Below are 19,078 nucleotides of genomic sequence, written 5' to 3' on the forward strand. Positions count from 1 at the left end.
GTTCAGTGTTGATTTCTAGCTCTTTGGACAATTCCTTGAGTTCTATCTCATGTCCCCCTTTCCCATCAAGAGCGTATTCTCTTTCCAGGAAGGTAGCTGACCTTGCGACGAACACCTTTTGCTCGTCGATGTGATAGAAGTAATATCCCATAGTTTCCTTGGGATACCCGATAAATCTACACTTCACTGACCTTGCATCTAGTTTATCCACATCTTGTCTTTTGACATATGCTGGACAACCCCAAATCTTGATATAACCAAGACTTGGTTTCTTCCCAAACCACATTTCGTATGGAGTTTGTGGAACAGACTTGGAAGGCACTCTATTTAACAAATGAATTGCTGTTTCAAGTGCATATCTCCAAAAGGATATAGGTAAATCAGTATAGCTCATCATGGAACGAACCATATCCATTAAGGTTCGATTTCTCCTTTCAGAAACCCCATTATGTTGTGGAGTCCCTGGTGGAGTCCATTGTGATAAGATGCCATGTTCCTTGAGGTAATCAAGAAACTCTGTGCTTAAGTATTCACCTCCTCGATCGGATCTAAGGATTTTAATACTCTTGCCTGTTTGGTTTTCAACTTCATTTCTGAATTCCTGAAACTTTTCAAAAGATTCAGACTTATGCTTCATTAAGTATAAGTACCCGAACCGTGAATGATCATCAGTAAAGGTAATGAAGTATGAATAACCTCCCCTTGCGTTTGTAGACAAAGGTCCACAAACATCTGTGTGGATTAACCCCAACAACTCTGTAACTCTTTCTCCTTTTCCTGTAAAAGGAGACTTGGTCATTTTACCTTGTAGACAAGATTCACAAGTAGGCATAGGAGCAGGGTCTAAAGATCCAAGGCATCCATCTTTTGCCATCCGGTGAATCCTATCTTGGCCAATGTGTCCAAGTTTGAGGTGCCACAATTTAGTTGAGTTATCCACTTCTCTAGGCCTTTTAGGTCTAGGTGCATCTTTATCTATACAGTTAATACTACCATTCATTTCTAAATGAAAAAGACCATCAATCAAATTTGCATAAGCAATAATTCGATTATTATGTGAAATAGAACAAAGTAGTTTGTCAAACAAAACAACAAATCCGTCTCTTAAAAGCATAGAGACAGATATTAAGTTCTTTACACAACCAGAAATGAAATAACAATTATTCAAATTCAGGGTCTCCCCGGAAGGTAGATTGAGACGATAGGTGCCTATAGCTTTGGCAGCTACCTTAGTGCCATTACCCACAGTTAGCACCATTTCTCCTTTTCCGAGTCTTCTACTTCCTACTAGTCCCTGCACACAATTGCAAATATGTTGACTAGCTCCTGAATCAACTATCCAGGTAGAAGTATTAACTGTAAAAACTGATTCAAGAACAAGAGTGTTACCTTCCGAAGGCTTGTTCTTTAAGCTTGCGAGGTAATCCTTGCAATTTCTCTTCCAATGTCCATCCTTTCCACAGTGAAAGCAAGTTCCTTTCGGTTCCTTGCCTTTCTTTGTTATTTTTCTTTCCTTGGGTTTTAGAAAACCTTTCTTCTTCTTTCCCTTATCCTTACCTTTCGGTTTGGATTTGGAAGAGGAGGAAGAACTCTTTTCAAACACCGCAACTGTCCCTTTCAGCCCTTTATCCTTTGAGATATTCTTTTCAGCTACTATAGCCATATTGAGTAGCTCAGATAAAAAACTTTCCATCTTTCCCATATTATAGTTCATAACAAATTGGGAAAAATCTGATGAGAGGGACGAAAGAAAAAAATCTTGTTGAACTTCAGCATTAAATGGACAATCCAATTTTTCTAATTTCTCAAGTAATGATATTATCTTGAGACCATGCTGATTAACCGGAGTCCCTCTTGTCATCTTTGTGTTGACAAGTTCACATATTGTATTGAATCGCAAGCTACGAGTAGCTTCACCATAAAGCTCATTAAGGTGAAGCAATATGGAAGCACAATCTTCCATATCTTCATGTTGTTTTAGTAGCTCATCATTCATGGATGCTAGTAAGTAACATTTACCTCTACTATCATCCTTGACATGCTTCTCATAAGCAGTTATTTCTTCCTGAGTAGCTTCTTCGTCAGGAGCAATATGTGGTGGGGCTTGTGTCAACACATAATCAATCTCATCCATTTTAAGGACAAGTTTCATTTTGCGAAGCCAACCCGGATAGTTCGTGCCATCAAGGATGTAATTGTTAAGTATCGATGAGATTGGGTTTTTAACGGCCATTTGAAAAATTCTGCAACACCGTAAACAAATTTTAGTTTAGATTAATCTTCTACCAAAAACTTAGGGTCTTTAAGTCATGATGGTAGCTCCCACTATTTTTGGCAAATTTCATATCCCTCTTGAAATCCGAGAGTTTCCGTTGAAACTCTTAGTGGGGATGGGAGTCTCATTTTCATATAGTTTTCCTCAACCTAACAGTTTGTTGGATTGCTATCTTACTAATGAGAGGATACTCTTATCCAATCACATCATTCATGTGAATACCCATCACTATGGCCTCTAGAGAACTAGACCTCAACCTAACAGTTTGTTGGTTTCGTTCGTCTTAGTTAAGTTATTCCCACCATGCTTGTGGGTATAGGGTTTCAAGCATGACCTCAACCTAACGATTTGTTGGCCACACTCGTTATCTATCCGCACTACATCAAGTATGTGTAATAGGCTTCCCTTGGATGGTTACAAGTACTGGATGTTGCCTCACTGAGGTACAACAAAGTGTAAATGTGCCACCCAATAAGAGACTACCACGGTGGAAGGCCACAAAATAGCATTCAAAATGCCATTTCGCTTATCAACTTAATATTGCTTTGAGGGTAGTTGAATTGGTCTCATTTTAATCCAATTTTAATCCTGTTAAAATTACCTATCTAATCTCATTAAATGGTTCCCAATGCAACATATTAGTAGCACATAATACTCCCACTAAATATTTTAGAAACCATTTGCTTAAGATAGCGAGAATATATGGTGCTACTAATTGGTTAATTATTGTCATTACCGAACATTCAAATTGCATTGGGCTTAGAGGATGATTATGGACTTTCTTGTTGATCCAACACGAGCCACCATGTTGGATCATGGTCTTGGAAGGTGATTCATTTTAATTACGCGCGCATAAAAAATAAATTAGGCATGAAAGCCATTTCATTATTACATAGCCAAATAAATTAGGCATGAAAGCCATTTCATTATTACATAGCCAATCAAAAACGAATACATATCCAATAAGCGGCCAATCACATAGCTCAATTGTTTGGTCTAAGTCCATAACCATCCTTTAATTATTTAAACGCTTTAAACAATTAAACTAGCAATGTAAATACATGCTCTTGGGTTGCATACATATGTGGGTTTAATTCAAGTGGTAACCATATTCAAAATAAATTTACCATGGAGTGAAAACGTTTTACTACAATAGCAAAAGTAATTGTGGAAATCTATTGGACATAGTTACACTTATCATATATAGTAATTAGGTCCAAAACTATTCAACAATTAATAATGGATCCAAAGTTGATCCACTAGGGTGTGGGGTTAAAGCATGCATTTGTATAATACAAAGTGGTGATCATGATTATTCCAACAAGGTGAATAATCATGAATGTGACTAGGTAGGCCAACCACACTCACCAAAGTAATCAAAATTAATTTTAGTGTGGTGGGTAAAAAATTAGTGATGGGAATAATTTGAACAACTTTTGCATTTTATATCAAATCACCATAATTTAAATCTAGATAGCCCCACACACTCACCAAAGTAATCTTATTAAATTTAGTGTGGTGGGTAAATGTTTATTAAGTGGAAACATTTTTGAAAAACTTTTAATTTTATAATAAAACACCATCATCATCTTTTGACCTATTTTGGTGGAAAATTCCACTAAACACAATCATCAAAATTAGTCACCTAACTTATGGATCAAAAAGATCCCATAACAAGAACATCAAGAACACCAAGAACATGCATATGAACTTATATGAATGTTCATGCTATTTCCGGAAAAATCCATATTCCATTTTAACCATCTCATGCTCTTAATATCATATATTTCATGAAGTTAAAATCATGGGGGTTTTAATGCAACTATGCTCTAATGTTCATACATACATATATGCATTCAAAGAGAGCATCAATCATCAAAACACAAATCCGGAAATTCAAAATCCCAAACAACCCCTTTCACTCCATTTGATTTTTATTCAATCAAATCAAAATAAATCAAGTATAACTATTATACTTTTAAATGAATTCACAACCCACATATGCATCTCTAAACCCTAGAAACATATCAAGTTCATGACCTATGGCTCTGATACCAATTGTTGGTTTTAAAACATTTTTAAGAAGTTCATTTGAATATTAAACATGCATTTAATCAAATTAATCGCAGCGGAAGAATATGGTGGTTGTTTAAATTCAAAAACAAAACTTCTTCCAAGTATCTTAAGCCATGAACATTGATATGTTTTTCATAAATGAAAATTCAAGAGAAAGGATAAGATCTAATTACCCTTGAAGCAATTATATGAACCAAGTTGTGTTTTGGTCTTCTCTTGATGATTTTCCTTTGTTGATCTCCTCTTGATCTTTCTCCTCCTTGTGAGCCACAAAAGTATATGGCCTCTAAGTCTCCACACCAATGAAACCTTGAGATGAGAAGAGGTATCTTGAGAATACAAGGATGCTAGTACAAGATTCTCAAGATTGGTTTCAATCTAAACCCCTTTGAAAGAAGATTGTGTTTCACTCTTGAAAAACTCACAACTATCTCTCTTTGATCTCCCAAACCTCTTTTTGGTTGATGTTGGATTGTGTTTGTGTGTCAAATGAGCTTATAGAAACAATTCCCATACACATGCACTTAACCATTTTCGGCCAAACCCCATTGGGCTTCCAAAATTGGGCCTTATGACACTTAAACCATAATATTTAGGTGTCTTAAGCCCTTGGGCTTGATACCCAACCATTTGGGCTTCCCTCTAACTATTATCGAGGCCCAAATATATTTTTACACGTAGTAAATCATCCACATCAAATCAATCAAATTGATTTCCTCATTCTCATTTGTGTTACTCAAAGTTAACCATTTAAGGTGTGCGATCCATTAGGTTCTAATTTAGCAAGGCAGTGGGAAAACATTAGAACTCTTTCTAACCAACTGGAATTAAAACCCCTTTTTAATTCTTCCTTTATTTTGGATTGATCACAATCAGTCCTAGGACTTCCACAAGCCAAGAGTGACATCTAGCAATATATCATGGCTACCCAAGCTAATTAGAATAGATGAAGAACCTATTCAGTTGGAATTGCAATGCAATACGGTCCTTCTCTTATACAATGTTTCCAATCATATTGTTAGGGTACGGATTGATAATGTCAAACCCCTAATATGATTAAACTCATATGATTCAATAGAACACAATTAAAAACCACTTTCTAAATCATGTTCAAGTACTTCGGCCGAAGATTCACTGAATCATATCTTGAAACATTCTCCTTTCTTTATCAAGGTAGAGATTCCTTATTGTACATTCACATGCCTCTATGATGAATTAAGAGATCCCAATAACACATAAGGAAAATCTTTTACGACTTGCCTTTGTGAGCTATCAAAGATCAATAACGCATCACAAGACAACCATGATGCCTCAGGTCTAAGGACTAATTTGCATTATTGCAACTATGAGTTCTCGTTTGACATATAGATAAATACTCCATACGAGAACTCCGGTTGATCGCGTTCAGTGTACTCATTCACTAATGAGCACCCACATACTTGTATTAGTGTCAACTACACAAATGGTTTGAGACCAACCATCCTCATCATTGAGCATACATAGTATGTGCCAATCTTGACGGTTTATCAATGCCCATTTGATAACCTTATGATTAGGAACATTTTGGGATACTACAGTTAGAGATTAAAGGTCTCCCGAATCTAAACTTCTTTAGATTACTTTATCTCTTATTTAGTACACCCTGGACTTTTGTTTCTTTACACGACATAAAAGATAACAAAATAATATTGCCCTTTATTTATCATATACGAAATGTATTCTAAGGAGATTACATCAAATGTATTGGCTCTTAGGGCACATTTCTAACAATCTCCCACTTGCACTAGAGCCATTTAGCCATGTATCTAATACCCATTTTCTCTGTATGTCTATCCAGTTGTGACTGTGACATAGGCTTAGTGAGTGGATCTGCTACGTTGTCTGCTGATGCAACCTTTAGGATGCACACATCACCATTCGAAATGAGTTCTCGAATCTTGTGGAATTTTCTTTCAATGTGTTTGGATCTCTGATGAGACCTTGGTTCCTTGGCTTGAGCTATCGCCCCATTATTGTCACAGTACAAGAAAAAAAAAATTCGGCCATCTCCACCACAACCCCTACCCCCTTTCTCCGATGCACCTCCCTTGCCAACCTAGCCCCACCGTCGATCCACCTCCCTCTCCTTTCTGGCTCTCTGTCCCTCTCGACCCCTCCCAAACAGCCCACCCACTAGCATCAACCCTAATCCACCGAAACAAAAAGAAAGTGAATTTCCAACTCCAGGAAGATGATACTTGCAATGATTCTTGCTAAAACCCAAGAAAAAAAGTATTTGTTTGAATAAATAAATTCAGCCAGTAAACACAAAATTCCGCTAAATTCATTGTCGTTGGCCCAATGTTCTTGAACTCAGTTTGAGTATATAATTTTTCTACTTTTCTTACTAATCCACCTAGCCACCATTTACGTTATTCTAGGGTTTACTTAACAATAAAATCAACATCTTCAGTTTCTCCAAAAACCAGGACCAGTGAAAGAGTAAAATCTGGAATTTGGAATTTTCCTCTTTACAAGTCTTGCAAGGTGAATTTGGAGTTAGCGTAATCACGTCAATATTTTCCTCCTCCAAAGGAGTAGGTATCTTTTTTTTTTTTTTTTTTTGGTCGAAAAGCAAATTCATTGATAACCCACAAAAGGGCATGGAACACAACAACAGGGCCAAGTAAGGAGCACCCGCAAAGGACAAACGCAACAGCACCAGAACAGGATCAGATCTAACTAAATCCAAAGCATAGGCATAGCATGAAGATCATGATCCCGTCCGAAAGAAAATTAAACAGGCATAATGCCAACAGTAAAACGAAATCCACACATAACATGTGGTAGCAACACCAAATTGAAACAAGAAAAATTACAGATAATACAGACCCACATCACAGATCTAACCCAAAAGCCAGTAACTCTCAGAGCAGTCCAAAGGCACAAGAATAGTAACCAAGTAACAGGAAGGAGGTGGTGCAGGCACCAGAGTCGGAACGTTGTCGCGGCTCGACACACCTTCCGAGGGGTACGCGAGAGCTCGCGTTTTGAGTTGTCCGTTGAATCCGGATGATGAATTCGGTTCGAAAGGGAAGTGGGGGGATCTGGGTTTTGACCAACAACAACCCAAGAAATCGCATCTTCGCCGGAATCGTAAGCACCGACGCACCAAGGGAGACCCAGCAACTGAAATGACAACGGCCAAAGAACAGCTCTGTGAGAGATGGAATGAAGGAGAAATGAGGGATCTAAACAGATAGGAGGCATGAAGCCTTCGATACAAGCAGGGAATGCTCGAACGACGTCACCGGCTCTCATCCAAGGAGAGAGCAACATGACCAGCAAAATGGGGACACCAAATGCCCGAGAGAAGAACTCGGTAGACCGCGGCGGCCACAGGGGAAAACCACCCAAGCCACCGAATCACCAATGCAATCCCCGAAAAACTAGATCCAGAATGGATCTACCGGAGATGCCAAAATGGGAGAGCAACGAATCCACCCTAACCCAAACACCCGCACCCTGTGAAAATAAGAGAAAAGCCCGAAGACAGAGCAAAAGAAGAGGGAGATATGAAGAAAACTCAGGGAGAGTGGAAGGAATGGACGGAACGCGAGGGAAGGAAAGGAGAAGAGGGTGAGAAAGAGACAGGGGAGGGGGGGGATGGAGGGTGGAGAGCAAAAGGAACTCACCCACCCCCAAAGGGGGTGGCGGCTAAAACTCCAACCCTTGTTTTTCTTTCACAGTGGTGGGCTAGAATTTGGAGTTAGCGTAATCACGTCAGTATTTTTGAAGAAAAAAAAAGAAAGCCTATATGGCCCACCATCAACTACAACACATTAGGGAAATATTATTTTCTCAAGTTTATTTGTATTCTCTTCGAAGAACTGAACAATATGTTAACCTAATTCTATTGTTCTTGTGTTTACAACTAATATATAAATGAAACTTAATTATTTATATTTTTGCATTTGCATTTGTGAAGTTTATTTGGTTGATGCCAAAAAAAATTTAGGGATTCAAATTGCAAAATCTACTCTTAAGGACAACTACATGCCTCAACATAAAACAATTATTATACTCAAGTAGCAATAGAGACCAACTTCTACATCCCAAAAGATAAGTATTTTACAGTACTTATATTAATTTTATTTAATCTACTATATCAATGTAAATTACAATTATCTAATATATATTTTCTATGATGTTTTGCAGGAAAGTAGTATCCATAAACCAAATTTTCCAACATTAATAAACACACATGAATTTACACTACTACAAAAAGGGCAAAAGACGACCAGAAAAAGACGACGGTAGAACAAAAAACCGTCGTTGTTTTTAAAAAGACGACGGTAACAAAAAACCGTCGTGGATAAGTGACTTAAACAACTAAAAAATGGAGATACTGTTGAGAATTTTTTTATAACGACGCACACAAATAAAAAAGCGTCGTCTTATTAAAAAGCTTTTCTTCAGAGTTAAAATCTGACCAAAAAACAACGACAGCAGGTATGACAAGCGTTGTCTTTTAAAAATCAAGTGTCCTTTTTTTGGTAAAGACGTGGTTGTTTTGAAAGAACTGTCGTCTATTATATGTAAAGATGACGGTTTTTTTTATAAAAAGAATCGTCTATTATTAATTAAAGACGACGGTTTTTTTTATAAAAAGGGTTGTCTATTATTAAGTAAAGACGACGGTTTTTTTATAAAAAGGGTCGTCTATTATGAAGTAAAGACGACCCTTTTTATATGAAAATGGTCGTCTATTATGAAGTAAAGATGACCCTTTTAATATAAAAAGGGTCGTCTATTATATGTAAAGACGACGGTTTTTTTTTTATAAAAAGGGTCGTCTATTATGAAGTAAAAACGACCCCTTTTATATGAAAGGGTCGTCTATTATATGTAAAGACGACCATTTTTATATGAAAAGGGTCGTCTATTATGAAGTAAAGACGACCCTTTTTATATGAAAATGGTCGTCTATTATGAAGTAAAGACGACTCTTTTTATATGAAAAGGGTCGTCTATTATGAATTAAAGACGACCCTTTTCATATAAAAAGGGTCGTCTATTATATGTAAAGATGACGGTTTTTTTTTAAAAAGGGTCGTCTATTATGAAGTAAAGATGACGGTTTTTTTAAAAAAGGGTCGTCTATTATGAAGTAAAGATGACGATTTTTTTTTAAAAAGGGTCGTCTATTATGAAGTAAAGAATTACCATCCTCACGTGGCCTTTAAATTACTACGCAATTCAAAATAACTTTGCCCCTACTATATAATGGACAATCATGCCAGCACAAAGTCAAGAGTCAAGGGCCGACGGCCACGAATTTTCCGACTGGTGATGACCGTCAGCCTCCGCAGAAGAGCACTGAGTCGTCACTGCTTAGGGAAAAGACGATGGTACTACTATTAGGAGTGGATCCACATAGGGACAAAAGAGGTCAATTGACCCCAACAAACCCGGAATCCACCATTGGAGGCGAAAATGTTGACTTCTGCAAATTGCTCACAAACTGCTTGATGAAATGCTCCAGAGGGTGCAGCATACCAGCATAGCAGGCAGATTACCTTATTTCCATTTTCAGCATTTAAGTAAATGTCTTTATCATTTTACTTTCATTTATTTTAATATTACTCCATCTACTTAAGTTTATAATGTAAATAAGGAAGTACCCCCCATTTGGATTCAAATAAAAATACTAAAAAATCAAATTCCCACCAAATCAAAATATGAAAAACCGGTTTTAGTGCAAAATATGATTTAGGCTAAAAATGATGGCTCATTAAGTCAATATACTTCATACTAAAATCCCATAAAATCAAGTTTTCTTATTTGATCTGTAAGGAATAAAAACCGCCAAAAATTATTTTGAGAAACTGATTATTCCGTAAAACCATTTTTCATACTTAGCCAATATTTTCACAAAAAATAATTTTTCATGTATGATATAAATGTATGAAGGGACCTAAGGTCAATCTAAGTAAAAGGCATTGGATGTTCAATCCATAAAGAGTTTTACAAGAATAACCAAACTCTTACGTATTGAAGAAATATTTGCTTGAATAAGCACCCCTTAAAACAGTACTCATAAGGGTCCAAAGTTTGAGAGCTATAACCCAAAAGAAATGCAAATAAAGCCCAAAATCAAAACGACGATGGACCTCAAAAATGACGTAGATGCCCTAAAATGAGCGAGATTGCACTAATATATGTCAACTTTTACGTTGAATAGGACGAGACGCCTTGGGAGGTGAAGAGGATTGCGCTAATTTTTTGGTTTATTATCACATTCTTAGAGATATTACTGGTGTATTGCAGTGTGTGTCTATTTTTTGAAGTTGATGCAGTTCTCTTTGATAATGAATGCGAGTATTTTGTTTGGTTTTATATAGTAACTATGAATTAGAATATTGTTGTTTCATTTCGATTGGTTTTAAGTAAATCATGTGCGAATGTAAAGAAATATCTGACATTGGAAAGTTAATAAACCCATCAAGAGTTTATAAGGAGTTGAACTACTCCTCCTATTGCCAATTTGTTTTAAGTTGAAATTTCAACTTCTTTTATAGTGTCAAAGTCAGCTTCTCGACCTAACAAATCCACGAATTGAATTCAACCAACTTACGTGAACGTTTTGATCTCAATATTGATGAAAGAGTACACAGTACAACACTAAATATAACTAAATTCTTCGAGTAGCGCACAGGATAAAAATTAGAAGTTTATGAGAATAAAATTTTGGTAGTGGAAATTCTCAATTATTATTTCAACATCAATAATGTATTATGTTATATTATTAGTCCTATTATGATATTTTCACCGGATTCAATCCTCAGGAGCCGCCCCTTTTGCCCACTAGCGCGCATGATTATGTACAGGAGGCTGACAGAAGAATATATCACAGTATAGATGACGACAAAGACCCGCAGGAGCCGCCCCTTTTGCCCGAGTGGGTCTCTCGCCAATAAAAGCTGAAGACCACGTGTGTTTATGTCTATTGGCTTTCCTTTAATTATGTAGGTGTTTGTTTCCTAGTTGGAGTTGGAGTGTGTTTCTGCAATTTGTGGAGACTGGCCCCTATTTTTCTATGAGGTGCAGGCCCTTTTTGACAAAAATAAAAAGAGTACACACACCTTTAATTTTGGGTCGTCATCTAACTGACGTTGGTTACAGCTTTTAATTTTGGGTCGTCATCTAAACGACGGCCTCTGGGTTTCCGACAACCTAGGCACTCAGAAGGACCCGTCAAAAACATCTTTCTCAATGTTTACTCGATTATGATGCTTTCACACACTTTCACCATAGTTGTTGCTAGCACAGGGGATGCCTAGATTGACGGGTCCTTCTGAGTGCCTAGGTTGTCACTAGTAATCTTCTAGGCTTGCAGGTACAGATTGGTGTGCTCTGTGTGTTCTTGGTTATGGCTTTCATGACTAGTTGTTGACTAGTCATAATCATCTTTGGTCAAGTTTTAAAGTGTGTGAATATTGCTGTGTCTGTTTGAATAGCATTTAAATTTACCCCTCGTCACCTAAGTACCAATTTCAGTAATTGTAGGCTATTGGGCATACGGTCAAAAGGTATACCATACCCTAAACCAACGTTATATTGTCAGATTATTAATTCGGACTATTATTTGAATGTTTGAACGTAGTTTGAATTAACATTCTGATAATATAAAATATGTTAGATATCTGATAAAAGAACATTTAATTGCAACACACTAATATGTTTTCTCATTCGCAGATACCGGCACAAGAAGGCATGTTTGCAGCCTTGTTCGGCTTCCATGCGCTCGACACGTCCCAATTCATCTTAGGGCTAGCAAGTTTGTTTGTCATAGTCAATGCATTGAGCTCCTTCCAAATCTATGGCATGCTGATGTTCGACGAGATGGAGTCACATTACACTAGGAGGTTCAAGAAGCCAGCTCCATGGTGGCTGAGGGCCATTGTGATATGCATGTTTACTTATGGATGCTACTTCATGGCTGTGGCCATCCCCTTCCTGAGAATCGTGGCTGGTTTGCTAGCTGAGAATCGTGGCTGGTTTGCTAGGAGGGATTTCATTGCCTGTGACATTGGCCTATCCATGTTTCATGTGGATCAAGATGAAGAAGCCTAAGAAGTACGGCATAAGTTGGGGGGTTAACTGGGTGCTTGGGGTTGTGGGGATGATTTTAAGTGTTATGTTGACTGCGGCTGGTCTTTATGTTGTGATTGATACTGGTATTAAGGTGAGCTTCTTCAAGCCTCAGTGATTGAAAATCAATGTCAAATATATGATATATTTGTTGCGTCTAGAATTGTAAACTCTAGCTTGCATACGTAGTTTTGTTTTGGTTTTGTGATGTTTAAAGAAAGTGATTGATATTTGTAGTGAAAAGTTTCCACATAGTCAAGGAGAATGCACAACATCTATGTCTCAAAACTCTAATGGCATGTTTACTAATCAGGAATTGGAATTCTCATCAGGAATTGAATTCCGCCTATAGAGAATTCCTGCGTTTACTTCACATAAGGAATTGAAAAAGTAAGCGGGGCCCACACCAAATTAGGAATTGAATTCCTGATTTTGGAGGAATTCAATTACTGAATGGGAGGTGGTATTCTAATTCCTGGAGAATTCACCCATTAGGAATTCATCTTTTTTACCCATTATATCCTCACACAATTTTCAAAATTCCAAATACGCCATCTACTTTAACCAAAAAATGAGGACATTTTAGTAATTAGTACCACTTATACCCCAATTCCTTATGGTTTAGTAAACAACTTCAATAAGAATTCGGAATCTAACTCCCCTCAATCCATATGGTTTAGTAAACAATTTCATTAGGAATCCGGAATCCGGAATCTAATTCTCCTCAATCCAACTCCTCCTCAATTCAATTCCCCCTAATTCAATTCCGGATTAGTAAACATGCCATAATTGCAGCTTCTTAATCCACCCAACAATTTGGTATGTGAAATAATCTGATTGGGCAATTTCCACATTATCCACTTCATTCTCCTCCTGGACCTAAATAAGGTAATAAAATCTGAACAAAGAGTGAACATTGGATTTTCTTAAAGAGAGAGCCCAAGGCCGAGCAGGGGAAAAATAGGAAACAGGGAGAGAGCCCAAGACCCATAAACAAAATATTTTTGTTTATTCCTCTCATTTCTCTCTCTTCCCTAAGTTCTCTGTTATCTCTGATTTCTTCTCTCTTTCCTCTTCTTGTCTCTCTCATTCTTTCTTTCCTCTCTTCTTGCTCACCGATTCTTTCTTCCTCTCCTTTCTCCGATTCTTTCTTTTATCTCATCTCATCTCATTTATTCTTTCTTTCCTCTATTCTTTCTCACTGATTATTTCTTCCTCTCTTTTCTTATTTTTTTTCCTTTTTTTTTTTTTTTTTTTATTTCTTTGTTTTCTTTCTCACCAGATCTTTATTTCTTCTTCTCTTCTCCTCTTTGTCTGATATCTCTTTTTGTTTCTTACTTTCCTTTGGTGGATCAATTGGATCTGTTTTCCGGATAGTTTTTTTAGTATCTTTTAAGGTTCAGATATGGTTTTTCTTGTATGAATTCGGCGATTCACATTGCTTTGTGTAAAAATGTCAGTTAGGCTAAATCTACAATATCAGATTATCTTTCTTCTCCAAGTTTTCATCTCAAATATCAGATTTGCTTTAATTATAGCTCTGGTGCATTCAGAGAAACAGATATGGACTCCATTGAGTTCTTTCAAGTTTTCATCATAATTATCATGACTCTGGTCTTCATGTACTTCAGATCATTAACATCTTCTTCTTCTTCCACTTCTTCTGTTGCTGCTGTTGATACTGATATCCCCCCTCTTCAAAAAAAGTATGATGTCTTTATTAGCTTCAGAGGTGAGGAAACACGCGATGGTTTTACCAGCCATCTTCACAAGGCTTTGCTTCGGAAGAACATTGAGACCTACATGGATGACAGACTTGAGAAAGGAGACGACATTGGACCTGCCCTTCTAAAAGCAATCGAGAGATCGAAAATTGCACTAGTCATTTTCTCAGAAGACTACGCTTCTTCCACTTGGTGTTTGAAAGAACTTGTGCATATACTTGGATGCAAGAAAAAACATGGACAGATTGTTATACCCATTTTTTATCGCATAGATCCATCACATGTACGAAAACAAAAGTCAACTTATGCACTTAAGGGCAGTAGGGATGAGGTGGCCAACTGGAGGGCTGCTTTGGAGGAAGCAGCCAATATTTCTGGGTTTTATGATTTAAGAAAAACAGGGTATACTAAATCTCTAGCTTGTATCAATTTCTACTTGTTATCATTTGATTCATACTTACTCATACTATTGTTTGTCTTTCATAATGATATTTGCCAGGAGGACAGAGGCCGATTTTGTTGAGGAAGTTGTTCAAGATGTTTTGACAAAATTGAATATGTCTACAGGCTTAATACAAAATTACAACAGCAGCTCGAATCCCCCAGCAACGGGTTCCAAAAGCTGTGCTACTTCTAGTACAACTACCAAGCCCAAGAATAATACTAAAAGAGGTGAGGCCAAAAGAGGCGATGCCTTCAACATTTCTGGGAATACAATTAAGGGGAGAAATTCAGGTAGGGTAGGAATTTTCGAGTTTGGCAACAAAAACGAATATGAAGGCCACAAGAAAGAAAAACAAGCCGGCTCAAGTAGTGGAGAAACCGACTCGGCCTCCGGTAGTGAAAACGAAGAGTGAACTCAGGTGATCTGTAGTCTGTAGGCCTCTTTATGTATGCACCATTTCTTATGTAATTTGATGACTTATTAGAAGGGGATTTTGTTTTAATGACTTATTAGTTTTTAAATATTTTTTTTATCAAAATGTTATTAATTATCTTTTTAAAAAAGAATGTTATTAATTATGATAGTTTGAAGTCAAATGTTGTATTAGTTGAATTGAAGAGTCTGCTGGGCAACCAAGGTGGTTGGTGTGAGTGGTTCGGCACTCTCATTCCTTAAGAGAGATCAGGGGTTCGATCCCTACTCTTGTACGGAGTCACCACTTCGGCCAGCACTTTATCTCTTACGGGCCGATCCGGTGTGAGCGGGGATTAGTCTGGGTTGTGGTTAAGGCTTAAAAGTGCCATCCATAGTTGGAGCCCATCCAGGACCATCTCGTGGTTCAGACAAAAAAAAAAAAAAAAAAAAGAATCTGCTGGGCACAAAATATTAAAGTAGTAAATAAAACTTTTCAAATTGTCACGTATAAGTCAACAAATTTCAATTTGAAGCAAATGACCCACTAGTGTAGTGATTTGGAGTATTTACTCCCTCAAGCAAGGTCCTAGATTCGAGATTTAGCATCATGTAGTGTGTGTGAGTTTAATATGTTATCGTCATTCTCAATAAAAAATGTCTTTAAAAAAAAAAAAATTCAATTTGAAAATTTTGATTTACTATTACTATTGGAGATGCTCTTAATAATTTGGTTAATGTCTGAACATATCACATGTGTCAGAAAAGTAACGAAGAGGGATCTCCACCCGAGAATTCCTACACCAAATTAAGTTTTTTTTAGCATTATTGAAGTGAAGAAACACCCCGGGCCCTTCCAAACCTACCACCACGTGCTCTCTTCCCTACCAATGCTTTTAACTCTTTGTTTTTTTGCCTCTTGATAGGAATGCTTCTAACTTTGGTTTTCACTACATAAAATATGCAGTTGAAAAAGACTTTATAATATGTTTACCTATTTGGAATTAAGTCTGTGACGTAAGGGATGACATTGGATCAACTACTCGTTTTCATAATAAGTTAGTGAGATTATTGTATAGTTGTGAAATACAACTACGTGGTATAATTCGTACCACGTATGTTAATATATATAAATGATATGGTTAATATTTATCAATTTTAAGTTATATCATAAAACATCCACAAGTTATACAATATTTCAGTACCACACTACAATTATTTGAAAAAATTCTTGACTTTAAAGGTATTGAATTACTGATTTTTATGTGAGATATATTTTTTAATTTCTTATGTGTAGAGATACTCGTTTAATTCTCTTTATCGGAAACTTTGGTTGTACTCGTTCATTCTTTCCTTAATAAGATATTATTGCTTTTTCGTGAAAAAAAGAGACTAAACATGCATTGAAGCTTCCTGAAAGCGAGTTCACACACTTGCTACGAAATATCGAGCCTGTTTTTTATTTTATTTTGTTGGATGCGGAAATATCGAGCCTGCTGCGTTTCCCTTATATTATAGACCTCAGAAATTTTTTGTTTTTGAAATGCAGCGATTTGGGGAGTGGGGGCACTTTTCTTGGGATTCGAAGTGGTGACCAAGTAAACCCCTCGGTCATAGACCTCAGAAACTTGAGTTGCCGAGAAACTTGAGTTGCCGAGATATTTGACCCAAGGTGGAAAAAATGGCTACAGGTTACTTAGTCCTGTTGCGTTTCCGTTCTTCAGTGTATGAATGCTTGAATTTCAAGGCCTTCCACATAGCAATTGTTTTGTAAAGCGAGGAAAGGTCTCCGCATTGGTCTCATTGCCACCGCCTTCTGCTATCTTCCATTTGGATAGGCTTTAAACCTTGTTTACTGCTTTCTATTCTCCCTCTTTCTAAACTGCTTAATTCGACTCTCAGGTGCAACTTGAATAAACCCATCCATCATCTACAATATCAGATTATCTTTCTTCTCCAAGTTTTCATCTCAAATATCAGATTTGCTTTAATTATAGCTCTGGTGCATTCAGAGAAACAGATATGGACTCCATTGAGTTCTTTCTAGTTTTCATCATAATTATCATGACTCTGTTCTTCATGTACTTCAGATCATTAACATCTTCTTTTTCTTCCACTTCTTCTGTTGCTGCTGTTGATACTTATATCCGCTCTCTTCCAGAAAAGTATGATGTGTTTATTAGCTTCAGAGGTGAGGACACACGCGATGGTTTTACCAGCCATCTTCAGAGGGCTTTGCTTCGGAAGAATATTCAGACCTACATGGATGACAGACTTGAGAAAGGAGACGACATTGAACCCGCCCTTCTACAAGCAATCGAGGAATCGAAAATTGCACTAGTCATTTTCTCAAAAGACTATGCTTCTTCCACTTGGTGTTTGAAAGAACTTGTGCATATACTTGGATGCAAGAAAAGGAATGGACAGATTGTTATACCCATTTTTTATCGCATAGATCCATCACATGTACGAAAACAAAAGGCAACTTATGCACTTAAGGGCAGTAGGGATGAGGTGGCCAACTGGAGGGCTGCTTTGGAGGAAGCAGCCAATATTTCTGGGTTTTATGATTCAAGAAAAACAGGGTATACTAAATCTCTAGCTTGTATCAATTTCTACTTGTTATCATTTGATTCATACTTACTCATACTATTGTTTGTCTTTCATAACGATATTTGCCAGGAGCACAGAGGCCGATTTTGTTGAGGAAGTTGTTCAAGATGTTTTGACAAAATTGAATATGTCTACAGGCTCCCCAATCCTAAAGCCTACAATTGGTGATAACAAGAAATCATCTGAGGATGCTAAAGTGAACATGGAGCAGGAAAACAACAGCAGCTCGAAGCCCAAGAATAATACTAAGAGAGGTGAGGCGGAAAGAGGCGATACCTTCAACTTTTCTGGGAATACAATTAAGGGGAGATATTCAGGTAGTGTAGGAATTTTCGACTTTGCCAACAAAAACGAATATAAAGGCCACAAGAAAGAAAAACAAGCCGACTCAAGTAGTGGAGAAACCGACTCGGCCTTCGGCGGTGAAAACGAAGAGTGAACTCAGGTGATCTCTAGTCTGTAGGCCTCTTTATGTATGCACCATTTCTTATGTAATTTGATAATAAAGATTTATCCTTTATACAAACCCTTTAGTTTTGAGTTGGTTTCCTTTGCCAGATTCCTTCGTGTGGTTCTACTATCTAACGATTATGTGCAGCGATCAGTGATCCATGATGATTGATGACTATCATAGACAGGCAATAAGGTCCCCATGATTGATGAAATTGTTTCTTCACCAAAGGTGTATTTCCTTGTAGTGGATGAAATGAATGGAATACAAACTCATGTGCAGAAATAGAAATCATAAACAAACTCTGCTGGTAAACTCATACAGGTGTAAAACCAATTAAACAAGAGTTGTAGCAATCCTACAAGATATGTGTTTACCTACCGATCTACCTACCGATCTAGACACGTGGAGGAAATTGGGCTTGGTCAAAGGTGCCCTCGGCACTCTACCTACCGATCTCTCCATTAGGGCAACGCCCACTCTTGGGACACGTGGCACGCTCCCAAGCGACGTTCACAGTCCCACATCGAAATTATCAACAAATGCACACCTCCCAAGGCCTATAAAAGGAGGCCAACTATCCCAAAATGGAGGTAATCAGAACTCACGGCATACAAGCCTATTGATTTGTCAGTTGAACTTTCTATTCCTGAACTTACTTAAGCATCGGAGAGCCTTCGGCCGGTACCACACCGGTGCCCTAGGTCTTACTGTGCGTTTGCTCATATTGCAGATCACGTCGACTACCGAGGCCTTAAGGATACCGAAGGCATAAAAATTACTAAGTTGACCCACAAAGTCAGAGAATCACTTTTTGGCGTCAACAGTTTGGCGCCGTCTGTGGGAAACGATAAAATCGACCCTTTATCCCAAACACATGGGGACCAACTCAAAAGCTACGTTCCTACCACAGGAGGGGATGCCGTTCGGCATGCCTAGCCGGGTTAGCC

General features: G+C 37.5%; 3 protein-coding genes across 3 annotated transcripts; 2 read left to right on the forward strand and 1 right to left on the reverse strand.

Moving 5' to 3' along the window:
- Positions 1 to 394: 394 nt before the first annotated feature.
- On the reverse strand, positions 395 to 4,796 carry LOC148297259 (uncharacterized). The gene is made up of 3 exons (XM_088254491.1): positions 4,525 to 4,796; positions 1,390 to 2,243; positions 395 to 1,294 (listed from the first exon to the last, which is right to left on the reverse strand). The coding sequence occupies exons 2-3, from the start codon at positions 2,231 to 2,233 to the stop codon at positions 1,278 to 1,280; spliced, it is 861 nt and encodes a 286-aa protein (XP_088110617.1). The 5' UTR covers positions 2,234 to 2,243; positions 4,525 to 4,796; the 3' UTR covers positions 395 to 1,277.
- Positions 4,797 to 13,448: 8,652 nt separating this feature from the next.
- Positions 13,449 to 15,155, forward strand: LOC148297260 (toll/interleukin-1 receptor-like protein). Its single transcript, XM_021975393.2, has 2 exons — positions 13,449 to 14,610; positions 14,708 to 15,155. The coding sequence occupies exons 1-2, from the start codon at positions 14,048 to 14,050 to the stop codon at positions 15,063 to 15,065; spliced, it is 921 nt and encodes a 306-aa protein (XP_021831085.2). The 5' UTR covers positions 13,449 to 14,047; the 3' UTR covers positions 15,066 to 15,155.
- Positions 15,156 to 16,225: 1,070 nt separating this feature from the next.
- Positions 16,226 to 18,203, forward strand: LOC110771142 (disease resistance protein RLM3). The gene is made up of 2 exons (XM_021975389.2): positions 16,226 to 17,649; positions 17,747 to 18,203. The coding sequence occupies exons 1-2, from the start codon at positions 17,087 to 17,089 to the stop codon at positions 18,114 to 18,116; spliced, it is 933 nt and encodes a 310-aa protein (XP_021831081.2). The 5' UTR covers positions 16,226 to 17,086; the 3' UTR covers positions 18,117 to 18,203.
- The last annotated feature ends 875 nt before the right edge of the window (positions 18,204 to 19,078 follow it).

Source organism: Prunus avium, chromosome 1, assembly GCF_965620075.1.
Source record: "Prunus avium chromosome 1, drPruAviu1.hap1.1, whole genome shotgun sequence".
In the NCBI taxonomy this organism is placed as follows: domain Eukaryota; kingdom Viridiplantae; phylum Streptophyta; class Magnoliopsida; order Rosales; family Rosaceae; genus Prunus; species Prunus avium.